The sequence below is a fragment of the Caretta caretta genome, chromosome 5, assembly GCF_965140235.1.
Source record: "Caretta caretta isolate rCarCar2 chromosome 5, rCarCar1.hap1, whole genome shotgun sequence".
NCBI lineage: Eukaryota > Metazoa > Chordata > Testudines > Cheloniidae > Caretta > Caretta caretta.
This window is the reverse complement of record NC_134210.1, coordinates 23,553,140-23,578,823: the sequence shown is the minus strand read 5'-3', so window position 1 is coordinate 23,578,823 and position 25,684 is coordinate 23,553,140. Positions and strand designations below refer to the sequence as shown.

Sequence of the window (25,684 nt, the reverse complement as noted above, 5' to 3'; positions counted from 1 at the left end):
GGGTGGGATTTTCAAAAGCACTCGGTGTGTCTTTACTATGGGGTTATCCTGGACTCTTACTCAGATGTTGCCCCTAACAGCCCTCCTGTCCACACACAAAAACCTCTCACCAGGGTTAAATTTTTAACTCAGATTAACTGGCCTGACTGGGCATGTGGATTAGAGACCTGGTTCGGCTTTCACTCAGGCTGGTAACCTGCCCGTTTTATAGTGAGGACAGGACACAAGCTAAATTACTTCAATGCTGATACTCCTCTAGTTGTACCTTCTCACAGTTCTCCACATGTGCCGAGGACAGATAAGTTGTCCTGCAATTTGCTGGGAAAGAATCCTACTACAACACAAAGAACCTAGGGATATGCCCCAGAAATCCATGGGGCTTACAGCAGTGGACACAGGAATGCGGGTAGGGCTTTGCAGGGTAGCTGCCTGTACATAGGCTAGGTTAACCTGGGTGCAGCTCATGTGGGCTAACTGCAATGAAGACATAACCCTAAGTGATAAGAGCACAAGTCCTACTGACTTAAAGCTGCAAACCCTGATGGCATATAACCATTTCGGTTTTCTTGACTTAAGGAAGTTCAGTATATCTGGTGGTGGTGGTGATGGTGGTTGCAAATATAACATGGGCTATTTACTTATCAGCTGTTGGTGGTGATATCAGAATAAAGATATTAGTGAGACCTTAGACTCTTTTTTTTTCCAATTTAGATGAGCATTTTAAATGTGAAAACTTCTTAGTAGAAAAATATCTGTATAAAAGTCTGAAATTCTGTAACCCTTTCTGCATCAAAAGCATGTCCTTGTGAGTTGGTTCTGCAGCTCCTCCAGTAGTCCCACTGCCCCTTCTTTCTAGTAGGCCCTCTAGTTTACCCACTGACTTCAGCTAGCTAGTGTGTAGCTACTAAACGTGTGACGGTCTGCCTCCTGGCAGTTTTTTCCCTTTGCAGCTGCTATTAGGTACCTAATCCAACTGCCTTCTGTTGCTTAGAAATCTCCTCTCCTCCACAAAAAGAAAAGGAGTACTTTTGGCACCTTAGAGACTAACAAATTTATTTGAGCATAAGCTTTTGTGGGCTAAAACCCACTTCATCGGATGCATGCAGTGGAAAATACAGTGGGGAGACTGGGGGGGAGGGATAGCTCGGTGGTTTGAGCGTTGGCCTGCTAAACCCAGGGTTGTGAGTTCAGTCCTTGAGGGGGCCATTTAGGGATCTGGGGCAAAAATTGGGGATTGGTCCTGCTTTGAGCAGGGGGTTGGACTAGATGACCTCCTGAGGTCCCTTCCAACCCTGATATTCTGATTCTATGAGATTTTATATACACAGAGAACATGAAACAATGGGTGTTACCATACACACTGTAACGAGAGTGATCGATTAAGGTGAACAGTTATCAGCAGGAGAAAAAAACCTAGTGATGATCAGGATAGCCCATTTCCAACAGTTGACAGTTTTTTGTACATGGATATTAAACCGTGTATTAAAACTAATCTAGATTGTTTTAAATATACAGTTGAATCAGTTAAGACACTCTTATAATTCAGCTTCAAACTAAAAAACCTAGATCTGAAAATACTCTTCCACTTAATTATTTTAAGATAATGACAGTCATACAAGCAAAGTATTTCTTTTAAAGGAGTCTGAAAGAAAATTTAGAAAAATGTGATGTCTGCCTTTTTCCCCTCTGACATATAAAAGCTTGGATTTTTAAAAAAAATCTTCCCCTTCTTTTAGAAGCATCAGGAATATAAATAGGCTTGGCAGAATTCTATTTTTTTCTAATATTGATGACTTGTTTCATTTAAGATGTTTTTTTCTATTTTATGTACTTTTATTTTTACAGTTGTGCAGGCTAAGATTGGGGTTAGGGCAGTGCTGACAGTGGGGCTGATGAAGCTCCCTGTATGGCTAATGGGCCTAAGACACTGGGGTGCAAGGAGTAGGGGAGGCTGCGGTCATTTTTCCCCAGGCGGGCAGAGACCCACCATCCAGGACTGTAAGGTGGGGGACGAGCCCCCAGCTGCAGGGAAGGCCACCCTGCTGCTGAACAGTTCCTGCCTGGGGATGGCTCCCATATTGCTGGAAGGTGAGCGAGGGAGTCAGGGTCGTGATAGCAAAGCTGCAGAGGGCTCCCTGCACATCTGTAGGGACAGTGACACCTGATCTCTGCAGACTCGCTGACTGTTCCACTAAATGTCTTTTTGTCAATTTCAGTGTCCGCTAGAATTAATATTTACCAACAGTTACTGATTTTAAAATCAAATCCTGCCAATCCTAAATATGTCATAAAGTATTTGATTTGTTTTACTTTTTTGAAGTATCAAATCTGTTGAGCTTCCATACATTGTAAATGAAGAGGCAAGTCTGCTGACTCAAGATATCTTCCTTCTAAGCATGCTAGGAGTTGTATGTAGTCTGTGTGAAGCACTCACAAGATGTTGAGGAGGACCATAAAAGTATCTAGACAGGTTAAAGTGTTAAGTGCTTTAGTCTGTCTGAAAAATCTCTTTCCCCCCATAATTGCTGCACTTGGGGATGTCAAAATTCCACAACCTCCCCAGTTGTTCAGTTTAAGGCTAGACAAGACATGAATATATATGATGTAAAACTCTATTTTGTGGAGAAAAAAACTTAGTTCTTCGAGTGATTGTTCATTGTTTCATGTCAAGCAGGTGTGTGCACGCCAGCCAGAAGATTTTTCCCCTAGCAATGTCCGTAGGGTCTGCCTGGGCACCTCCTGGAGTGACGTCTTCATGGCGCCCAGTATAGGGGCCTGCCAACCCCCCACCCCCCAGTTCCTTCTTACTGCCCATGACAGCTAGCTGGAACTTTGCTCGCTCTTACAGCAAGCGCCTTAGCAGTGTCTTTTTGTCCTAGTGTACATAGTTCAATAGTTGTTCTCTACAGTTAGTTTTTTTAATATAGTTAGTAGTGGATTGTTAGTTTGTTTCCCCTTCGGGGGTATGCCTGGTCTCTGAGGTTTAAACTCTGCAAGTCCTGTGGAAAATTTATGCCCAAGAGTGATCTTCACTCTTTTTGCTTGTGGTGCCTTGGTGAGACTCACCAAAAGGACAAGTGCTGCATTTGCAAGGGTTTCTGCCCAAGAACCCTTAAGGACCGAGATCAGAGGCTAAAACTCTCGCTCATGCAGGCGGCATTGAGACCACAGTCTGATCCAATGACCCAGCACCGAGCACATCCTCTTCGGTTTGCAATGTTTCGGCGCCAGTGGTGTGCAAAATGGGCCTGGCTAAAGACTCTAAAACCCACTGGCACTGCCCTGGTTCGGGCCCTAGGGCGTCGGCCTGAGTTCGGCACTGCTCTCCATTTCCGGTGCCGGTAAAGAAGAGGCCGCTGAGGGACCGATCACCCCCATCGAAACCTAAAGGGCTGGCGGTGTCCACGAGTGTCTCGGGACAGACCGCCTCTGCCTTGCTTCCGCCCAGGATTTCGTCAACTCATGACCCAGCCGGGGTCCAGTCAAGTCCCCAGACCATCTGGTGGACATACAGCCACCATCAACACCGGAGGCATTTGAGACAGCAACGAACCTGATGCACCTCCCAGTGCTGTCCTCCCCCCAAAGGAGGGACAATTTGCCAGCCCCCTGTTTCACTCCAGGGGTAAGCAAACCATGATGGCCTGTCGGTCTCCATCTCCGGCACCACCCACACAGGCACAGGAAGTGCACCGCTCCCCCGGAGTCGAGTCTTCATTCATTGGCGACCCAGGGGACTGCTCCTCCATGGTCTTCTTACTCCGGAACTTCAGAGTCGGAGGTGGATTCAACTCGATCCAGCAGATCACGGAGCAGGAGGTCCAGGTCCTGGCCGAATCATCCGTACCCGGCACCGTGGCTGCAACAGTGGCAACCACGTGCACAGTGGGCCTTCTGGACACCCTGGACGTACCATCAGAGCCAGGGTCAAGCCCAATGCCCACACTCCAGAACTGCGTCGGTGTCTTCGGTGTCGTTCGTGCCAGAGTCACCGCCGCTGACGGCGCCGTCCTCAGAGGGAGTGGCCCTGCTGACTCAGATAGCTTCGGCATCAATACCTCAGCCAGCTCCGGCACCGGCTCTCCAGGCAACAGCACTGGTGGAAGCCTCAGCTAAGTCCCTATCGACCCCATCGGTCTCAGTCCCTCTGGATTTGTCTGCCCCAGCACTGGATGCGGTGCAGAGTTCATCAGTACTGGCTCCATGTGCTGAGGTACTCCAAGGGGGCTGAGGGCAGTGAACTGGACCCACTTCCTGTTCCTTGTCCTCACCTGATGAAGCGGTCGTAGTCTTCGACGGCCCCAGCTTTGGAGGACAACCAGGTTCTTCAACAGGTTTTGAGGCGGGCCGCCCAAAGCCTGGGGATTCAGGCGGAGGAGGTGGAAGAGGATTTAGACCCTCTCATAGATATCCTAGCTTCCTCTGGCCCATCCAGGGTTGCATTGCAACTTATCGAATCAATAAAAGAAACATCTAAGAACTTGTGGCAAACACCTGCTTCTCTGGCACCTATGGCCAAGAAATCTGAGCGCTGCTACTTTGTTCCCTCTGAAGGGTATGAACATCTCTACATCCACCCTCCTCCGGATTCTTTGGTGGTCGATGCGGCCAATCAGAGAGAATGTCAAGGGTTTCAAGGATCCACCCCTAAAAACAGGGATGCCAAGAAACTGGACCTGTTTGGCCGAAAGATCTACTCGACAGGAGGCCTGCAACTCTGTGTAGCCAACCAGCAGGCTGTAGTAAGCCGCTAAAGGCATAACGCCTGCTCGTCTATGGCTAAGTTTACAGAACTCCTGCCCCACAAAGCTTCAGGGAAGTTCTCTGCGCTTGTGGAGGAGGGGAAGCTGGTCTCCCGAGCATCTTTACAAGCGGCCCTGGACGAGGCAGATGCAGCCTCCCGCACTTTGGCCACAGGGGTGGTTACGAGGAGAGGCTCCTGACTACAGGCCTCTGGTCTCCCCCACGAGGTCCAGCAGACCATTCAAGACCTTCCCTATGAAGGTGTAGCTCTCTTCTCCGAAAAGACGGATAAGAGACTTCACAGCTTGAAGGACTTGAGGGCTACCCTTTGTTCGCTGGGACGTCACATTCCTGCTACCCAGTGCAGACATTTTAGGCCTTAGCCTGCCCCTTGCCCTTACCAACCCCAAAACTGCCAGGATGCTCCTCATAGGCAAAACAGGAGTACTTGGAGGAGGCAACACCCTCCCTCTGGACAAAGCTCTGGCCAGCCCAGAGCCCCACTGGGCTCTAGACCACCCTTTTGAGGGTACCGTCAAGGACGGCTTGCCAGTACGATCTTTGGATCCTTCCCATCTTACTTTCTCATCCCTTCTATCCCCTTTCTACTGTGCCTGGTCCCGAATTACTTCAGACCGATGGGTGCTCTGCACAGTAGAGAGAGGATATTCCATCTAATTCTGTACCCTCACGTCCCCTCCCACCCCCTTCCCCATCCCTCTTCAGGGACCCCTCTCATGAGCAACTTCTAATTCAAGAGGTGCAGTCCCCCCTCTCAGTAGGGGCAGCGGTGGAGGTTCCTCAGTAGTTAAGGGGCAAGGGTTTCTACTCCTGGTATTGCCTAATACTGAAGGCCAAGGGGGGCCTCAGACCCATACTGGACCTGTGACAGCTCAACACGTACGTAAAGAAACACAAGTTTCACGTGGTCTCGCTAATCTTCATTATCCCCTCACTGGATCCAGGAGACTGGTACTCCGCTCTTGACTTGAAGGATGCATATTTTCATGTCGCAATAGTCACACATCACAGATGCTACCTCAGATTCGTGGTGAACAGAGGCCACTACCAGTTTGCTGTCCTCCCGCTCAGACTGTCTACTGCCCCCCAAATATTCACAGAATGCATGGCAGTAGTCGTGGCGTTCCTGCACAAGCGCCAGATACAGGTTTCTCCATACCTTGATGACTGGCTGATCAAGGGTTGCTCGAGAGCCCAGGTCGAGGCTCAGGTCGAATTTATAAGGAGGACCTTCCTCAACTTAAGTCTCCTCCTGAACGAGGAAAAGTCTATGTCCCCAGTGCAGAAGGTAAAGTTCATAGGCATGGTCCTGGACTCTACCCAAGCCAGGGCGTATCTCTTGGGAGCCAGGTTTCGCACACTCCAGGACATCCTACAGAGCCTCAGACAGTTTCCCACGATGTCGGCAAGAAACTGTTTAAAGCTGTTGGGACACATGGCCTCCTGCATGTACATGGTGCAGCACGCCAGGGTCAGGCTGCGCTCACTCCATAGAATCATAGAATATCAGGGTTGGAAGGGACCTCAGGAGGTCATCTAGTCCAACCCCCTGCTCAAAAGCAGGACCCATCCCCACTTAAATCATCCCAGCCAGGGCTTTGTTAAGCTTGACCTTAAAAACTTCTAAGGAAGGAGATTCCACCACCTCCCTAGGCAACGCATTCCAGTGTTTCACCACCCTCCTAGTGAAAAAGTTTTTCCTAATATCCAACCTAAACCTCCCCACTGCAATTTGAGACCATTACTCCTTGTCCTGTCCTCTTCCACCACTGAGAATAGTCTAGAACCATCCTCTCTGGAACTACTCTCAGGTAGTTGAAAGCAGCTATCAAATCCTCCCTCATTCTTCTCTTCCGCAGACTAAACAATCCCAGTTCCCTCAGCCTCTCCTCATAACTCATGTGTTCCAGACCCCTAATCATTTTTGTTGCCCTTTGCTGGACTCTCTCCAATTTATCCACATCCTTCTTGTAGTGTGGGGCCCAAAACTGGACACAGTACTCCAGATGAGGCCTCACCAATGTCGAATAGAGGGGGACGATCACGTCCCTCGATCTGCTCGCTATGCCCCTACTTATACGTCCCAAAATGCCATTGGCCTTCTTGGCAACAAGGGCACACCGCTGACTCATATCCAGCTTCTCGTCCACTGTCACCCCTAGGTCCTTTTCCGCAGAACTGCTGCCTAGCCATTCGGTCCCTAGTCTGTAGCTGTGCAGCTCCAGTCTTGGTTGGCGTTGGTGTACTGACCAGCCCGAGATGCATTGGACAGGATTGTAACCCTGCCCCGCCTGGTGCTGGACTCCCTCTTATGGTGGCTCGACCTGCGAGTAGTTTGCGCAGGAATGCCTTTTGCCAGCCCTCGCTCTCCTTGGTGACAGACGCTTCTGATCTGGGTTGGGGTGCTCACCTAGGGGACCTCAACACCCTCTGGTCTCCAATGGTCCTCGCTCTTCACATCAACATCAAAGAGCTGAGGGCAGTGCGTCTGGCATGCTACGCTTTCAAAACGCACATAATGGGCAGGAGTGTTTCAATCCTCATGGACAACACTTCGGCGATGTTCTATATCAACAAACGGGGGTACATGCTCCTCTCCCCTGTGCTGGGAAGCCCTTACGCTGTGGGACTTCTGCATAGAGCACTCGATCCACCTGCAGGCTTCATACCTCCCAGGGGTCTGAAACACGCTGGCAGACAGCCTCAGCTGGACCTTCCATGGCCACAAGTGGTCCCTTCGGCCAGACGTGGTGAGCTCATCTTTCGGTTCTGGGGCTCTCCCCAGATAAACCTATTCGCCACTCCGGGCAACAGGAAATGTCAAACATTCTGTTCCCCCGGGAGCCACAGCTCGGAAGGCATCCCTGATGGACCCTTTCTCTCTTGGGAGGGCCGCCTGCTATATGCTTTCCCACCCATCCTCCTAGTCCACATGGTGCTCCTCAAGATCCGCAGGGACCGGGACGGAGTTATACTAATAGCGCTGGCATGGCCGTGTCAGCACTGGTTCCCCTCATTCCTGGAAATGTCCATAGTGCCCCCACTCACCTTACCACTGGTCCCTGGCCTGATCACGCAGGACCAGGGCCAACTCCGGCACCCGAATCTGGAATTTCTCCACCTTATGGCCTGGATGCTGCATAGCTAAGTGCCGCAGAGCTGTCTTGTTCGGACAATGTCAGACAAGTCCTCCTGGGTAGTAGAAAACCCTCTACCAGGGCTACGTACCTGGCCAAGTGGAAAAGGTTCTCCATCTGGGTGGAGCAACGCAGTCAGTCGCTGCTCCTCGCCCCCATACCGTTTATAGTGGACTACCTCCTTCACCTAAAACATCAAGACCTGTTCTAGTCATCAGTAAGAGTCCACTTAGCCGCTATCTCCGCCTTACATCTGGGCTCAGATGGTCTGTCTTTGAGAAAACGACTGACTATAGGGTTTGCAAGGGTTTTAACAGGCTCTTCCTGCTCACACGTCAGCCCGTCCTTGCCTGGGACTTCAATTTAGTCCTCTCCAGGCTTACAGGCCCTCCATTCGAACCTCTGGCCACATGCTCCTTGTTATATCTTTCATTCAAGGTCGCGTTCCTGGTCGCAATTTTTAGGGGACTTATTCCTTCACCCACTTACTTCCTTGGTCCTTCTCGCATGAACAGAGAGCAACAATACCCGAAATCCAAAGGTGCAAACAATTCGATGTTTATTGGCGTGAACTTCCAGCAAGCGTGATTCCAGTTTCCTTTCTTAGCGTCCCCCTTCCCAGCTCTGACACCACAGAGCCTTACACCTGTGTCCCTGTTCCCATTTCCCCTTTAGCAAAACATGATTCCCATTTCCCCCCTCCCACCCCCTCTCACTCACTTCCTGATTGACTGCAGACTATATAGTAAAACTTGAGTTCTGCTTAGCTATACCTAAACCAATCATTTTCCTGAAATTTAGCTAACCAATCCTAACATATTGTAACATGATTATGTAACCAATTATATCCCACCACCTTAATTAGTTTACACCCAGCAAAATTAATTATACAGCAGACAGGAACAATCACAGAACCAGACAGATTATACAGACAAACAATAGCAAAGTGGGAACTATAATGACAAAATAATACAGAAGTGAGGATTTCACATCCCAGCTATTGACAAGTGAGTTCTTGCCAGACGATGTTATCAAACTAAGTTTCCTTTTACATCTTCTAGGCACTTCCCTTTCTCTGGAGGCGATAGGCATTATCAGGACAGGATTGTATTCCTAACAGCCCAATAAGAAAAGGAGTACTTGTGGCACCTTAGAGACTAACCAATTTATTTGAGCATAAGCTTTCGAGAGCTACAGCTCACTTCATCGGATGCATCTGATGAAGTGAGCTGTAGCTCAAGAAAGCTTATGGTTAAATAAATTGGTTAGTCTCTAAGGTGCCACAAGTACTCCCTTTCTTTTTGCGAATACAGACTAACACGGCTGTTACTTTGAAACCTAACAGCCCAATAGGACCTTATTTCAATGTGACTAGTTTGGAATATGAGGATGTGACTGGTCGCTTCCCAGCTTATGGCTGCCTCCGTTGCTTAGCCAAAGGCCTTAGCCTAAGAACAGGGCCTCAGACTGTCACAGTAAGAGAAGGACCTTGCACCGCCAGACAGTGATTTTGATTCTTTCTTTTATACCTCTATATCTAGCCAAGTGATAAGAATACACCTAAATTCTTAAAGTACAGGCCTTTGCAGACAGGCCTGAATATCTATATCCTAACAGCAATTACCTCGGCTCGACGGGTTTCGGAGCTCAGGGCCTTCACAGTTTTTCATAAGGATAAGGTCCAACTTAGGCCTCATCTGGCTTTTCTCCCGAAGGTCGTCTCCCATTTTCACATGACCCAGGACATCTTCCTCCCAGTGTTTTATCCCAAGCCACACTCCTCCGATAGGGAGCGCAGGCTACACTCACTGGACGTGCGTAGGGCCTTAGCCTTCTACATAGAGAGAACTAAGTCGTTCCAGAAGTCCGTCCAACTCTTTGTAGCCATTGCAGACAGAATGAAAGGCCTCCCGGTATCCTCTCAATGCATATTCTTGTGGATCACGTCCTGCATTAGGGAGTGCTACACCCTGGCAAAGGAGCCCGCTCTGCAGATAACCATCCACTCTACCAGGGCCCAGGCCTCCACTGCAGCGTTCCTTGCGCAAGTCCCTATTCAGGAAATGTGCAGGGCAGCTACGTGGTCCTTGATACATACATTTATGTCGCACTATGCAATTACACAACAGGTCAGGGACGATGCGGCTTTTGGGCGAATCGTGCTCTATTCTGTGGATAACTCCGACCCCACCTCCTGAGCTCTAGCTTGTGAATCACCTACATGGAATGGACATGAACAATCACTCGAAGAAAAAACGGTTACTCGCTTTCTCGTAACTGTTCAAGATTTGTTCATGTCTATTCCAATACCCACCCTCCTACCCCTCTGTCGGAATAGTCAGTAAGAAGGAACTGAGGGGGTTGGGGATCGGCAGGCCCCTATGCTGGGTGCCATTAAGGCGCCACTCCAGGGGGCGCCCAGGCCGATCCTACGGACGCTGCTAGGGGGAAAATTTTCTGGCTGACGTGCACGCGGCACACACACACCTGCTTGGAATGGACATGAACAACACATCTCAAAGAACAACAGTTACGAGAAAGTGAGTAACCGTTTTTTCTTTATATTGGAGACAAACAGTGCATGTCAACTGTAAGATTCTTCCAGTGCTACTTGTTACACCTTCCAGAGCTTGTTGTCTGGGTTTGGAGCAGTTCAAGGCCCTGTCAGATCATTAAACTTAAAATTGCTTTCTTTAGTAACTTGGCCTTGTCTGATCTGCACCTGTGGGAGGATCATATCCCCTTAAAGTCTGTCTCTGAAAAGGAGGGATTTCTGTTCATCTCCTAAAGCAAACATTTAATAGATTTTACTGTTTTTTTTGGATGGATCCTATATGCAGTCCATTATTGTAGGGGAAGGAGAAGTTGCATATATTGGGCTTTCTTTGTCCTGTGACCCACAAGATGAAAACTGATCTGCAATCAAAGGGACACTTAAGTTAAAATTGACCCTTCTTTGAAAGCTGCTTTGCCTGTTAGGAACGCTCTTAAACTTTCTAAAAACATGTTTTAGTTAATTGACTATGTTCACACAATGTATTTTTGCACTTCATGCAGCTTAACTGAGAATAGGCCAGTTCCTGTCTTTCTGCGTCTAGTGCATTCTTAGCCCACATTTGTAAACACTTCATGAGAACCAGTAGAGGGTGTCTCCTCCCCTGCAGCCTCCAAGAGCACTCAAGCTGCCTCCTGTGAATCCAGAAAGGAGGTGGGGAAGAAATAGCTGCTCTTCCGAATATTTTGGAAGGGCAGAGAGTGGATTGGGAAATATGTGGAGGCAGATAACCTATTCAGGGGGTTGGGTCAGGAAATTCAGGGATGGTTCGTTGAGAAAGATGGAGTGGGAGAGGGTGGCCTGTGTGGGCAGAACTGGTCAGTCAGGTTTGAGGGTGAACTTGGAATGGCTTGGAGTGCAGAGGATGAACTGATGGGTTCTGCATGGTGTAGGAAAGAAGGAAGAAAATTAGTGGGAAGGATGGGAGTAGGAAAATAACCAGAGAGAATTTTTAAAAAAGCATGGAGTGAACTGAAGAGAACAGGGAACAGATACCAGAATACAGAAGGAAAGGACTGGGTTTAAGGATCATACGTGAGAGCTGTGTGAGAGGTAAGGGCAAGTATGAGTAAGATGTCATGGGGACAGAAAACTAGGAAATGAATGAAGGGAAAGACTTGAAAGGGCAGGGTAGGGGTTAAGGAAGCAAAGTTCTCAATTAAAAAAAAAACTGTCAGTGAAGTAAAGAAGATTTGAAGAGTTCTTGAAGATCAAAACAAGAGATATGCAGCAAATCTCAAACTCAGAGTGGCAGCAGAAACACTTTTTTGTGTGGGAGAAGCTTTTTTTCGTTTGTGGGATGAGGTAGACTTGAGTCCTGGAGCAACTCCCGAGGTCTAGCACTCTAGAGACGTGTGTATAGAGAAGATGATCAGATGTTTGTTTCATTTTTAAATGAAATTTACAAAAATCTTAAACCCTTCTGCAAACTAGTCTCAGCCTTGGTTATATATCTGTTGGGTCCCTGGGATTTTAGTACCTATTTGATTTAAAAGGAAGCAGTCAACTTGATACTTAATCGGCTTCAGAAAAGTTTTAACAAAAAAAAGTTTTATGTAGCTTAATGTACTGCACTTGTTGGAATCCCACTGCCAATTCTGTGGTTTTACTATTCCATTTTCTTATTTCCAGTGTTTCTCTCCCCATTGCTGGGACAACTTTATTTAGAATTCTAAATAAGCAGGTAGGCCTGAGTATGTTGTTCAGCATAAAATGTGTTCTAAAAATACAGAAATTGGTATATAGAAGATTGCTGAGAACTCGCATCTCCAGTTTAATTTCCTCTTGTCTCCTCATGACGCTCCACAAACTTCCTTATTTGGTTTACCTAGATATGGACATACAGTAGGGAATACTGGAATCCAAACTTTCCTCAGATTGTTTTAGAAATATTTTCATGAAGCTTTATAAAGGCTTGTAAAACTGCTTTTTACATAACTTTATATTTTGGGCCCAAACTAAGTGTTCACTTTTAAACAATGAACAGGTTTGATAGAATTTTCAGTTAGATTTAGTCTTCACAATCTTAAAAGAAAATGTTGTCTGTTCAGTGCCTTGTGCCCACTCTGGTTGAAGGGCTTGGTTATTTTTTATTTGACAGACCACTGTTAACTAGCGTGATGCTTGCACTCACATCCCAATTTTCTATTTTTACAGATAACAACAGTACAGACTTCTGGGATACTGATGTAAAATGGTTTTCATTACTGGAGAGCACAAACTGGCTGGAAATCGTTAGGTTTGTTAATATATGTTCTGTAGGTTCAGTCTTTATTAAATGAATCTGTGGTGATTTTTTCCGCTATGGTTATTGGAAAACTACTTTTAAATCAATAATGCTTTTTATATGAAATGGATTTCTTGGGATCTTTATCAAAACACTTTGGTTCAGGAGTCTGAGATGCATAGAATACATTAATTTTTTTTCTTTATGATCTAATATCAATAGAAAATTTACATGCAACAGCAAGAGCAGGTGTAAAACAGCTGTTTGGAGGACAAAAACCTCCCAAACTCTGGTCACTAAACTTTTTTCTCATTGGCGGAAAGGGACTTCACATCACCTGTTTCATGAACTTCATCAAGAATCAGGTTTCAGAGGAACAGCCGTGTTAGTCTGTATTCGCAAAAAGAAAAGGAGTACTTGTGGCACCTTAGAGACTAACCAATTTATTTGAGCATGAGCTTTTGTGAGCTACAGCTCACTTCATCAGATGCATACCGTGGAAACTAGATGCATACCGTGGAAACTATATTCTCTGTGTGTATATAAAGTCTGCTGCAGTTTCCACGGTATGCATCTGATGAAGTGAGCTGTAGCTCACGAAAGCTCATGCTCAAATAAATTGGTTAGTCTCTAAGGTGCCACAAGTACTCCTTTTCTTTTCATCAAGAATGGAAGAATAAATGAAAACCTAACAGGACAGACTTCTTTAAGCCTTCAACTTCTGGACTACAATAGAGTGCATGCCGTCACGCCCCATAGACAGGGTATCTGGAGAAGAGATTTGTGGTACTGTGGACTATTTGTGTACTGGGGACACTTAAATTCCCACTTGTGCTCATGCTAATTCAGGCCAACTGGTGGGAACCAGAGTGCAGATGAGTCTGGTGGCTAAACTCATTCTTTTTTCAGTGGTGTAGCAATACTTGTTGCAAAGCAAACCCAACTGAATTAGTGGTCATCTGCACTGCTGGTAGCTATAGCATAAACACCAGATTACCTGAACCAGTGATTACAACCGTAGTAATTTTTTGTAAGCTTTATATGTAGACAAGGCCTTAAACAAAAAAAATTCTACTGCATGTGAAGCTAGGTGTCCTGCAAAAGTCTGTCTTCAGTAGAAGATCCAAATAGAATCGGTCTCAGAAAATTTCAGTTTTTGACGTGATCCTGAACTCCAGAATATGGAAAACCTGTCCTGATCTCCTGAAATGTCCTCTGTAGTATCCATCTCTGTTTATATAATTCCTGTGTGTAAAGTTGAGAAGTAAGTACTATCAAATGTAACACATTTTTCTTTATTGGAGACTGACCAAAAACTTTCAAAACAGCCAGACTGGTTGGAGACATTACCTTTCAGGATACTAAAATCCTGTTCGTTCCTCCCTCCCCACCTGCTGACCCCACCCCACGACTAGAGGAGTAGTATGATACATTGTTTGCACTCTCTCTCCTCCTGTTTCCTGGATTGCATTTCCCCTTTCTGGGTTGCCTGCGAGTTTTATACAAGAATTTTTCAACCTGCATGCATTAATGTGTGAGCATAACTTCTAGTGATAAACACAATCAAACCAAATGCAAACTTCTACCCACTTCACATCCTCACTCTTGAAAAGAAGCAATTTCCTTTACTTGGCCCAGTTTGCTTGCTGAAGTGCCAAGAATCTGCAGAGCAGTCTTCCTTTTGGAGTCCAAACTTCTGAATGAAGCAATATGACAAAATAGACACTGCAGATGAAAGTACTGATTTATGTTGGCTCATTTGCAAGAATCTTACCTCTGTGCAAATGTAAAAAGTCGCTAACTTTAAAGATAGGTTTGAACTTACCCAAAACTTCTCCAAATTGTTTTTGTATTTCGTTTCCCTTTTTTAAAATCTCACTTGTTCTTCCTTAGGAGAAAATACTGTCTCTAATGTGAAAAGTTTTTTGGTTTTTATTTGCATTTTCAGAGGCTTTGGTTAATCACCATTCCCAAACTCTTACAGAAAATATTTACCTACCTTTCAAGCTTGTTGAGGATTCCTATATTGCTCTCAATGTAAAGCATGTATAGAGTTCCGGTGCTTCACAATAATAATTTCTTTATAACGTGCAGTTAGAAAAAGGCCAGAATGAAGTAAACTCTACTTGAAGGCTAGATATATTGATGTGCTATGAATGCCTACGATAGAAAGATAGTTATAAACTGGAAATATAAAACTACTCTTCAAAAACGTGCACATTGGAAATAGAAACTTTTGTAAAATCAGAAAACAAGAAAACTTCTGAGCCCAAAGATTAAACTTAAAACATGAATTGTAATTGGTTAAAATTTGAGAGAAACAATCTAAACCACAGACTTGATTAAGGAATCTGCTCTACCCAAACTTGCTTCTGTTTGGCATGATCGTTTTTTTCAGGGGAAACTAATATAACAGATCACTGAAACTATATGAACTGTCATAATGCTTCTCAAACTTAACTAGTTGAAAACCACATTTGAAAATATTAGTTTTGTCTTATTTCTCCATACCACATTAGGCGATGTCTGAAAAAAGCAATAGAGGTGGTTGAATATCTGGAAGAACAGAACACAAACGTTCTCCTTGTAGGTAAGAATCTTTCATCGAGAGATGATATCAGATAAATCTTCTCTTTATTCCTCCCACCCGCCTACCACCTTGAGAAATGTACTGAGTTTAAGATACACCCTTAAATATATATACGGAAGGGGGAAATAATGGTAAACGGAGTTTAAAATTCATAAACGTCTGCTATATTTAACGTTGTGGCACTTCACATACAAAACTTCCGTCTGTAGTGTAACTAGTATTTTTCTTTGAGATTTTGGCATGCGTAGTCTCAGCCCATGAGGGAATCACTTGAAGGGGGTAAAGATGAATAATTAAAGGACTATTATGTTTGAGTCAAAAAAATTTTTAGTAATGCTTTTTGGTCTAAAAACTTTAAATTTACAGGTTAACCCCCTAATATAGTTAAACCGCTAAATAAAAAGCAAATGTAAAGTTGAATCTATTCACCCGAGTTTGCTCAAATAATGTGTGTAGTGTTGTCATTGTGAACGTTGTACAGGGGATAATGGCTTAATTCGGCCTACGCAGACAGAACCCAGTATGTTTATCTGATACATGGCAATTCTGAGAATAGTTGTTGCATTTACATTCACATGTAGTCACCACTATATACGGTATATGATATACAGGATCAAGCCCTAACTATACTGGTCTATATCTAAAACTTAGTCCACATATCTGTGTATTTAATTGCAAAGTAGATTTTCCCAGACATGTTAGTTTCCTCAAATTGTGGGTCAACTCTGGGTTATAAACTGAGACTGGGAGCTCTATCTTATGTTGAAAATATGAAATGAGGGAGTTATTTTTATGTTAAATAATGGGGAGAGGGCATTAGAGAGTACAGTGATTTGAAGTATACAAATATATTGAGTGCTGGCAAACATGCTGCATGTCTCAAAGGCATAGACAGGTATTTGCCACAAAAAGCTTGCAATATAGTGAACAAGACAGTATAGGAGGCAAGGGGATATAACAAAGCAAAATGAATGAGGCACAATTTGGTATACACCTTGTTCCATGACTTCCCCTTCCTCCCATGTCTCTTCCCTTTAGTTGTTCCCTTTTGCTATCTGTCACCTCATCCAGCCCTCCATCATTACCACCTCTGTCATCTTTTCACATCATGAACATTTGGATTGAGTGTAGGAGGGTTAAAGAACATGGGGATAAAGCAGATTAACTACTTGGGAGATGCCCTCCAGAGTCTAATGTTGAGTGTGTCTCTCCCTGCTGGAGAGCAGCAGAAGCCAAAATTGATGCATACAAACTTTGAAAACTCTTTTGAAGATCATGTTTAATATTAAGGATTCAGTAGGTGAGCTAGAGATGTGAACCAGAGTGGATCATCAGTGTGTCTAGTTCTATGTAAAATGCCAAATGTGTGAATTGGGTTTTTTTTCATAAGCTGACTAGTAAATGTATTTTTCTAGGGCAATTGTGGCTTGACCTGACAGGAGCTTTTTAGACATCAAACTAAATTTCCTCTAATTAACAAATTGTTAAATACAATAGAACCATTTTTGAGGGAGAAAGAGAGTACCAATTTGTTTAAACATTGCTAATTTTTCCACAGAAAATGCAAGAACAAGTTTTGGGTGCTTAGATAACAGGATGATTTTCAGTGTGGGAGAGAAGATCATGGAATAAGACCATAAAATAGAATAGCACTTACTGCAATGTTACCTATTAACATCTTTTTCTGTAAAGACACTACCAGTGCAGGGGGTATTCAGCACCTCTAGAAAGTCTCTTCCTTAGGCATCCAAGTCTAAACAAGTCTTAGCAATTTTTTTGGTCAAAATTATATTTCCATAAGTATCAGTCACACCAAACTAATGTGAAAAAGCATTTGAATAGTGAGGGGAGCAATATGCATTACCAGTGACATTTTTGTCTTTTCAATACTACTATCTAGAGGAGAATGCCTCTGATCTGTGCTGTGTGATCTCCAGTCTAGTTCAAGTGATGATGGATTCACACTACAGAACAAAGTTTGGCTTTCAGAGCCTTATTCAGAAAGAGTGGGTAATGGGAGGACATTGTTTTTTGGATCGCTGCAACCATTTACGGCAGAACGACAAAGAGGAGGTATGTTTCTCGACTCTTGGTTATGAACAGCTTCACAAAGCTTGTTCACTATGAGGGATTATGTTAGGTGTTTGGGCTAAAGGTGTCTGCTTTGAAGATATTTTAATTGTAAATCTTGTCTTATGGATTGCAGGTACTTCATTGTGTATTCTTTATTCCGTTGGGAAACAGCTCTTTTTAAAAAGTTTACCTTGATGACATGTTATCTTGGAATATTACTATTCACTAGGTTACAGTATATACACTAGGTTACAGTTGAGTGTGTTTTGGTTTTTTAGATAAGTATTTCATCATTCATAAACTTGCAGTAAAGCATGCTCTAGAGGTGACAATTCCACCATAAATATGCCTGTCTGATTGCACTGTTTGGCATGGACTTCCTGTTTTCGAAGGAGGTGTAGCGAAACACTCCGAAGTTGTCTTTCGAAAATAGTAGAGCATAGAGCAGGAGCATAGAGTTAACTAATCAAGCAGGGGAGTGATTTGAAACATCCACAGTTTGGGATTCCACGCAATATTGACTTTTTAACATGGATTTAATTAGATCTCTGGATTGACTACCATTTAGTTCCCTATGTAGTCTGAGTTCTAGGAATAAGGTAATTGCATTATTTTTTTATCAAGAGAAGGAAATCTATAGCTTTTGAAACTTTTTGACATAGCTTCCAGTGACTCTTGATCCAAACTAATCTCTAGCATTCACTGCTAATCCAGTAGTTCTGGCAGATCTACAGTTTTCATCACAAGCTAATGCATTTCATGTCTCTTGCAAAAAGGCAAATTGTTAATCTATAGATTAGCAATTGGCATTACAAAATTTTAAACTATATGCATCAGCAAAGAGCAAACTATGCTTTGTCTTAGACCAGTGGTCACCAACCAGTCCACTGTGATTTCTGGCCACTGAAAGTCCGGTGGTGTAGTGGGGCTGCCACTAAGGCAGGCTCCCTGACGGCCCTGGCCCCACACCACTCCCCCAGAAGCAGCCAGCGTGCCCCTGGGGGAGGGCAGGGGTCTTCCTCTGTGCGCTGCCCCTCTCTGCAGGCACCACCCCTGCAGCTCCCATTCCCTGGGAACAGGGAACTGTGGCCAATGGGAGCTGCAGGGGTGGTGCCTGCAGAGAGGGGCAGTGCGTGGAAACGTGTCCCCACTAGGGGATGCACTGGGGCCCCTTCTGGGAGCAGCGTGGGCTGGGGCAGGCAGGGAGCCTGCCTTAGCCCTGCTGTACCACTGATCGGGAGCTGCTCTAGGTAAGTGCCACCCAGAGGGAGCCCGCATCCCGGCCCTGAGCCCCCTCCCGGAGCCAGCACACCATACGCACGCCTGCACCGCCGCCTGCACCCCAACGCTCTGCCCCAGCCCAGAGCCCGTGCCCCCCTTTCCAAACCCCAGCCCTCTGTCCCAGCCGGGTGAAAGTGAGTGAGGGTGGGGGAGAGTGAGCAACAGGGTCGGGGGGGATGGAGTGAGAAGGGATTTGGGGAGGAAGGGGCGGTGTAGATCCTGGGTTGCACTTAAATTCAAAAAATGATCTTGTGCGTAAAAAGGTTGGAGACCACTGTCTTAGACAAAACAATTGGGTAAAACAGTTCAACACAATTCACTATAAATCCAGATAGGTTTGTGTATTTCGAGACATTCAAATTATTTAGAAGTATGCCATCTGCATGATAGGCCAACGTGTGGTGTCTTTTTTTTTTTTTTTTCATGAAATTGATTTAATATTTTCTTTTTATTTAGGCTCCTGTTTTTCTGCTCTTCTTAGATTGTGTTTGGCAGTTGGTACAACAGTATCCTCCGGCATTTGAGTTCACTGAAACTTACTTAACTGTCTTATCAGACAGTCTCTATATACCTATTTTTAGCACCTTCTTCTTCAATTCACAGCATCAAAAGGACGCTAACATGGTAAGGGTGTGCTTTTGGGGAAAAGTGGTGTGTTAGAGAACCCTTTTGCCAACGGTATGGGTAAATATTTAACAAAAATTGACTGGCATTAGAATTAGCTACAAAATTGTTTCCAAGGAAAATTTGATGGCAGTGTAATCTAGATGAATTAACACAGGGTAGGGAGTTTGGAGGTGCTGAGTTCTGATCCTGATTCTGTCATTGACTCATGGATTTGGGTAAGTCATTTCATCTCTTTTGTGTTGTCAAACTGTAAAAGTCAGATACTTGAGCAGGAGTGTGAAGCATTATAACACTGTGTTTGAAGCATTATAGATATTAGATCTGGGTTTTTTTGCTACTGTTCTAGCAAAATTGGGATTTATTTATGGGAGTGTAAGACTTTAAGAGTAACTAAAATATCTTTAAAAGATGTCTAGTACTGTTACAGCTGTGGACTGGGTCCTCTGCATTCCATGGCCACAGAATTCACTTGCTGTAGAATTGTGCTCAAGAATCGACGCTTCACTTCTTGTACATTTCGTGTAGCCCCCTTGATAGTAGAAAACCTTGAAAACATGAACCAGCTGTGAATCAATGCATGTCCTTCCGAAGTCTACAAACAGCCTGAAAAAACAGCTGATATGCAGTGTCCCATTCATCTATCTGGATGTTAACTGTGATGTTTAAATATAATTCAGTTGGCAACATTATCATTTTAGCAGATTCTCCTTTAATATGCTTATCTCACAGTCCTGACATGCCTCCCAGGTGCCACAAGCCCTGTCAGTCTCCTACTTAGTTTTCAAACCTCCAGTTTCCCTTTTGATAACCTTCATGATGCAATTACGGATTTTCACTGCAATAACCTTGCATATTGAAAACCCAATAGGGAGACAGTGTAAAATAAAATGGTTAATACCAAAATAAACAGAAGTTACTATATAGACTGCATTAATTTCTATATTTAAAAACCTCTGGTTTTTTTAAATTTTATCTGAGTTTACTGCAGAATCCAAGGATCTAGCTGCAGAATTGTGTCTAGTTTGCTGCAGAGTATGTAGGGCTTGGTCTAAAATTCTGATTTCATCGTAAGTCTTGTGGAATTCCGTTCTTGGCCACCTCTAACTATTTGATCTGTTTGTTTTGGCAGTCTGGAGAAGGCCACAATGCACAAAGCAGCCATTTCAGGTTTCTCACAGTTTGGGATTGGTCTGTGCAATTTGAACCTAAAGCACAAGTTTTGCTCAACAACCCTCTTTATGTGGATAAGCCAAAGCTAGACAAAAGTCAGCGGAAAACTACACGATTCAAAGTAAGATGGTTGATCATCTTCATTCAGAAACCATAAAAATATATTTTCCACTTTTTGTGCAAGTCATTTATACTTGGAGCCAAAATGTACACTGTATTTGGTGAGATTTAAAAACCCACATTAGAATCCAAAGGATTCTGAGACCTCTTTTTGCACTAGCAAGAAGCAGTTCTATTTGATCTGCCTGCTACCGCTGCAAACTAATGCAGAAACACTTAGATGGAAGACCTAACCTGGGCTGCTATGTCTGGATGATTAGTTGGCGAAAGGGTAAGTGTAGTAATAAACTCAATATATTGCTTATTGCAGTGCCAAAGCATTTATTGCCAAACTATTTAATAGACACTTTACTAGACTTGCTTTGCTGTGGTTCATGAAACATCTAATCCAAATGCATAGATAATTATAAAGCTGATAGATTACCTTAATCTGAGTTTGATCTGGTAACTAATGGGTCTGTTACAGTATTTTTAAGATTGTCCTGGGCATCCATTTTTGTGGATAGGCATTTTTTTATTATAGGGTAGTAAAAATTCATATAAAATATACTTGGTTTCTGTCATGGCATTACATGGTGTCTGTCTAACTAAGAGTTTTTCATCATAAATTTCCTGGGGCTGGGGCTAAACGTTCTGTTCTGTACTAAGAACACTAGCTGCTCAACAAATAACTAACTGTGTATCTGGACAGCTACAACATTATGCTGAGAAACTGCAATTGGAGGCTGAACAGTGTGAAAATATAAATTTTCTTTAGTGTGTATGGACTGCTTGAAATCCATGCTTTACTGGAGTTGTTTTATCACTTTTAATCGCTATAGCTCCTTAAAAGTGCTTTTAAAATCTTCCTCTGATTTTGCTGAAAAAAAGACTTCATGCCCCAGTGATACTGAGTTGCTATAATTGGAGAACAAATAAGAGTGAATTTCAGTACAAGGCAACAAAACTAGTATAGTACTAAGTCTTATGAAACCAAGCTGACATAAGCAGGCTTTTTTTCTCTGACTCTGTGCATTGGCTGCCTCCGCCATATACATATACAGATATCGACCATATACACAGCAGACAAATGTATGGGTTAAATAAACCAGTATGACTTTTACTGGTAGGTGTCTTAATTCAGCATTATTTGAATATAACTTTTGTATAACGTGGCTCATTTCAAATGTCTTCAATTTAAAATATAGTTCTAGTGCAGTTTACCTCTGCCTTTATTAATTTTTTTCGTTACTTTTTTTTTAAGCATCACCGACAGCTTTCTTTGCCACTGACACAAACAAAATCTTCTCCAAAAAGAGGATTTTTCAGGGAGGAAACTGATCACTTTATTAAAAACATTCTGGGCAAAAGAATTAGCAAACTGATAAATTCTTCAGATGAGCTTCATAATAACTTTTCAGAATTCTACGATAGCTGGCACTGTAAACCTGTTGACTTTCATGGACTTCTGCTGCCTCATATTGAAGGGCCAGGAATCAAAGTTTGGGCGCAGCGATATTTACGATGGATTCCTGAAGCACAGCTGCTTGGCGGTGGTACAGTTGCCACTGCAACTAAAATCTTGGACATGATAGAGGAAGTTCAGCGCTTACAGAAGAAAATGGATGAAAAACATAGTCCGACAGTCACTCAAGGCAGGGAAGCTCTTCCAATGCTGAGAAATTCTGCCCGTTTGTCATCCTTGTTTCCATTTGCTTTGCTTCAGAGACATTCTCTCAAGCCAGTTCTGCCCACCAGCACCTGGAAAGACTTGGAAGATGAGGATGACTTGGCCAAGAGAGATGATGAGTTTGTTGATTTAAGTGAAGTGATTTGACATGACTTGAGCTGAGAAATGAAAGTATTGGCACAAATTTCAGTGAGAGTTGTACATGTTAAAAACTTTAGGTTTTAAATGTTATGCTGTATCCTAATGATGGAATTTTTCCCTTCAAGTGTCTGCATCTGACTTCAGCCAGTATGCTAAAATCATAACCTAGATCTTTAGCACTGAAAGAACTAGCTATCATAATTAATATTTTATATAGTCTGTGGAAAGGCATTGATATACTTCCATTTCAGTCTAGCAATGTTTACTGCAGACAGATTTTACATGGGTTAAAGAGCAACACTGCTTTGTTGTGAAATGGCTGTACTGTAGTATGTCAAGAAAAAAATGAAATATAAAATGGCTATACAGTCATAAGGAATTAAGCTATTTCTCTCTAACTTATGTCCTTGATACGAACCTCTGCATAATCACTAAGGTGGTTACATTATTGGAAGTAGTTGGTTAAACTGACTTGGCATAACCTTTCTCCACAAGTGGTAAACTGGAGAAAGGTAGAGAATTGTAAATACTCATGTACAAACAAGTATAATCCTTCATTCTTTGAAGCTGAGAAAATATCATCCATGGTACCCAGGGCTTATTCCTCTATACCCGTTACATCATGAATTGAAATTGTGAATTGGTCATCCACTTCCATTCTGATAAATTATTCCTTCTTGGCCTACAGAATTTTACTTTCAGTGTGGTATTGTAATGGGCAGTCTGGCTGTTTTCAGCCTTGACATGTGCTTAGCTTAAAGACCAGTCAGTCGCAAGGGCACTTCACATCACTAGTCTTACTCCTCATGCCCATGATGCCATACAGTCCTGCTGCCATGATATATTAAATCCTAGATGTTTGCTGCTAGTTATAAGTAATGGTCAGATTGAAAGACTCAAATTTACTAGAAGAATCTCCTCTCAAATGGAGTAGAACTTTCGTGCTCGTCTCCCTTCTTGATGCCATTTGCCTTTCAAGGCTTTTTGTAGCTTGCACCTTCTCTGCTAATAGAAAAAAAATAGTTTTATACACCTACAATAAAGCTGGACTTTTATAATCCGTTGCCACTTGGTTTATAAACTTGAGGCATACGTTAATTATGAATGTGGCCTTCATGTAAAAGTTGAATATTAGAATCCAGTTGCTGGATTTTGGCATAACAGTACCTCAGTGATAAAAGCCATAAAAGAAATGCCTGTCATAAACCTCTTGCTCTATTGTGTATATATACTCATTTTTTTAATGGAGATCATTGTACTTTGTAAAATCCAAGTTTTTACTCTTTATGAAATATCATATCTATGGTCATTTTGCACCCGAAAATGCAGAAAATAGTCCACAAGATGGAAGTAAGTCCTAAAAGCCTTTACTTTGGTGAAAGGATTAATAATACTGTGTGTTAAGAAACCTGCATCTAAGATTGTTCAGCTCATAGTAATCAGGAATGTTTAACTGGATTGCTAAAGAGGAGTCTTAAACTTTGCACTGAATTTATATTCCTTATCGACAGCAGATCCTGTCTCTTTTCTTGCTTCTCTTTAACTGTGTTATGAACCAAGTTTGGTCTGCTAAAATGAAATACACTGATCGGGGGAAAGCTGATGGAGCTAGATGCCAAACTGAAGCTTCTCAAGTCATGGTTGCCTTAAGTCCTAATGGGGAAGACTATTAAGAAATATAAGCTTGCAATATTTTTTTTAATACACTAGCACTACACTTATTTTCATAGTGCATATGAGCCTTCTTATAACTAGCACTTGCCAGAATTGGCTGTCTTGCACTCACATCTTTCAAACTATAGATTTTAATTACTGTAATCGAAAATCAGGTGTGTCAAATATGTATGCAATAATCCCTCCACAAAGTAGTACAACCCATGTGTTTTATGGGCAACAGTTATCTATCTTCTAAGATTAGTTTACTTGGATTTCATATTTTTAAAACACTGCCATTGGAAACTTTAATTTTTGTTGTATAGAGAGATTCTGTTTGTGCTCTTGACAGTCAAATTATTCAACTGTTATGTGTTCAGTCATGAAAACTATGTATTTATGTAGGAAAATGGATGTCAAATATCTTTGTATAGAAAATTCTCAAATGGGTTTGTATGGAGGAGATATTTATGTGCAGGATGAAACATGGGAACACTTCTCTATTGTAAATGTAGAGTGAATGCCATTGTTATGAGTTCTGTTTTCTGCACTGTGGGATTGGAAATGTACTTAACTTTCCAAACTTCTGGTTTTCTGTTTATACCTCAGAGTTTTTACACTGAATGCAAGTTACAGAAGCTTTAACAGTTTGTATTTTAAAATCTTCCTATTTCTCTTAAATAGGCTGTTTAGAGAGTCTATATGTCAATAAAATGTACTGACTTCTCTTTAAATGAAATAGTTTATGAACTTTTTTTTGTGCTGAATACGCACCGAGAAATTTAAAGCAGAGACACTCACATTTTTCTGTATTGACAGGAGAGGTGATTGTAGTGGTTAAACGTCCCGTGCTTTTTAAAGCTTTGTATGTTTGCTAAAAATGAAAGAATGAAGCTAGTGTAGAACAATGCTTGTGACTCTTATTTCTGCTTTGCCCACAGTGTATGTGATCTGTCAATTTAAATTTTGAGGGAACAAGGAGCTGCAAAATGAGTGACATCAAAATAGTATAGGGGTATTTCTTAAAAGGGGAAAATCTTCCCTTCTGCAAAAGGAAAACATTCAGCTCCTGTGTTGTGCTGTTCTATGATGTATAGCAGTGGCTTTTTATATTGGAAACTCAACTTAGAGCTTGTCTACCCTAGAAGGCTTTGACTAAATCACTTGTGAAATTGATCTGAAGAGTCCGTGTGAAAGCAGAGCAATTGTGAAGGGAAATTTTATTTTTAGTTGCTGCTTTAAAACAGCTGTTTAATGAAACACATAAATTATTTCAAAGATTTGACACCATGCTTTCTCAGGTGTGAGGTCTCTCAAAGCAAATGTATTGTGAGCTCTCAAGCTGGCCACCAAGAAAGCTGGAAGACCAAACTTGGAACTATTGATTTTTCATAAGCCAAAAATAAGCATAAACTTTAAAAACAAAAAAAAAACCCCTTTCAGGATATTTTTCTGCATCAGGAAGTGCAAAAAAAACCCCAAACCCCCCAAAATACACGCATTTTAAAAATCTGTGGATACCTTTAATTACCTGCCTAGGATGTTTTTTCTCTGTTATAGTGACAGTTTTGTGCCCCAAACCTCAGACTCAAGGAGAAGTCCAGTGTTTACTTACAGGTCCCAGTAGAGCTGCATGTTAACTGCTTTAGCATTTCATGGCTGTACACTAGATCCTAGT

The 25,684-nt window shown here is 42.9% G+C and overlaps 1 protein-coding gene across 3 annotated transcripts in view; it reads left to right on the top strand.

Moving 5' to 3' along the window:
• MTMR12 (myotubularin related protein 12) overlaps window positions 1-24,745 on the top strand; it is a 67,377-nt gene extending 42,632 nt beyond the window's left edge. For 2 of the 3 annotated variants that reach the window (XM_048850125.2, XM_048850127.2), the window contains exons 11-16: window positions 12,613-12,694; window positions 15,202-15,272; window positions 17,173-17,345; window positions 19,083-19,250; window positions 20,383-20,544; window positions 21,787-24,745. In XM_048850125.2, coding sequence (XP_048706082.2) covers window positions 12,613-12,694; window positions 15,202-15,272; window positions 17,173-17,345; window positions 19,083-19,250; window positions 20,383-20,544; window positions 21,787-22,359 — 1,229 coding nt within the window. In that variant the 3' untranslated portion in view covers window positions 22,360-24,745. The remainder of the gene's footprint in view (window positions 1-12,612; window positions 12,695-15,201; window positions 15,273-17,172; window positions 17,346-19,082; window positions 19,251-20,382; window positions 20,545-21,786) is intronic. The other variant, XM_048850128.2, reaches the window with a different exon arrangement.
• Window positions 24,746-25,684: the final 939 nt, after the last annotated feature.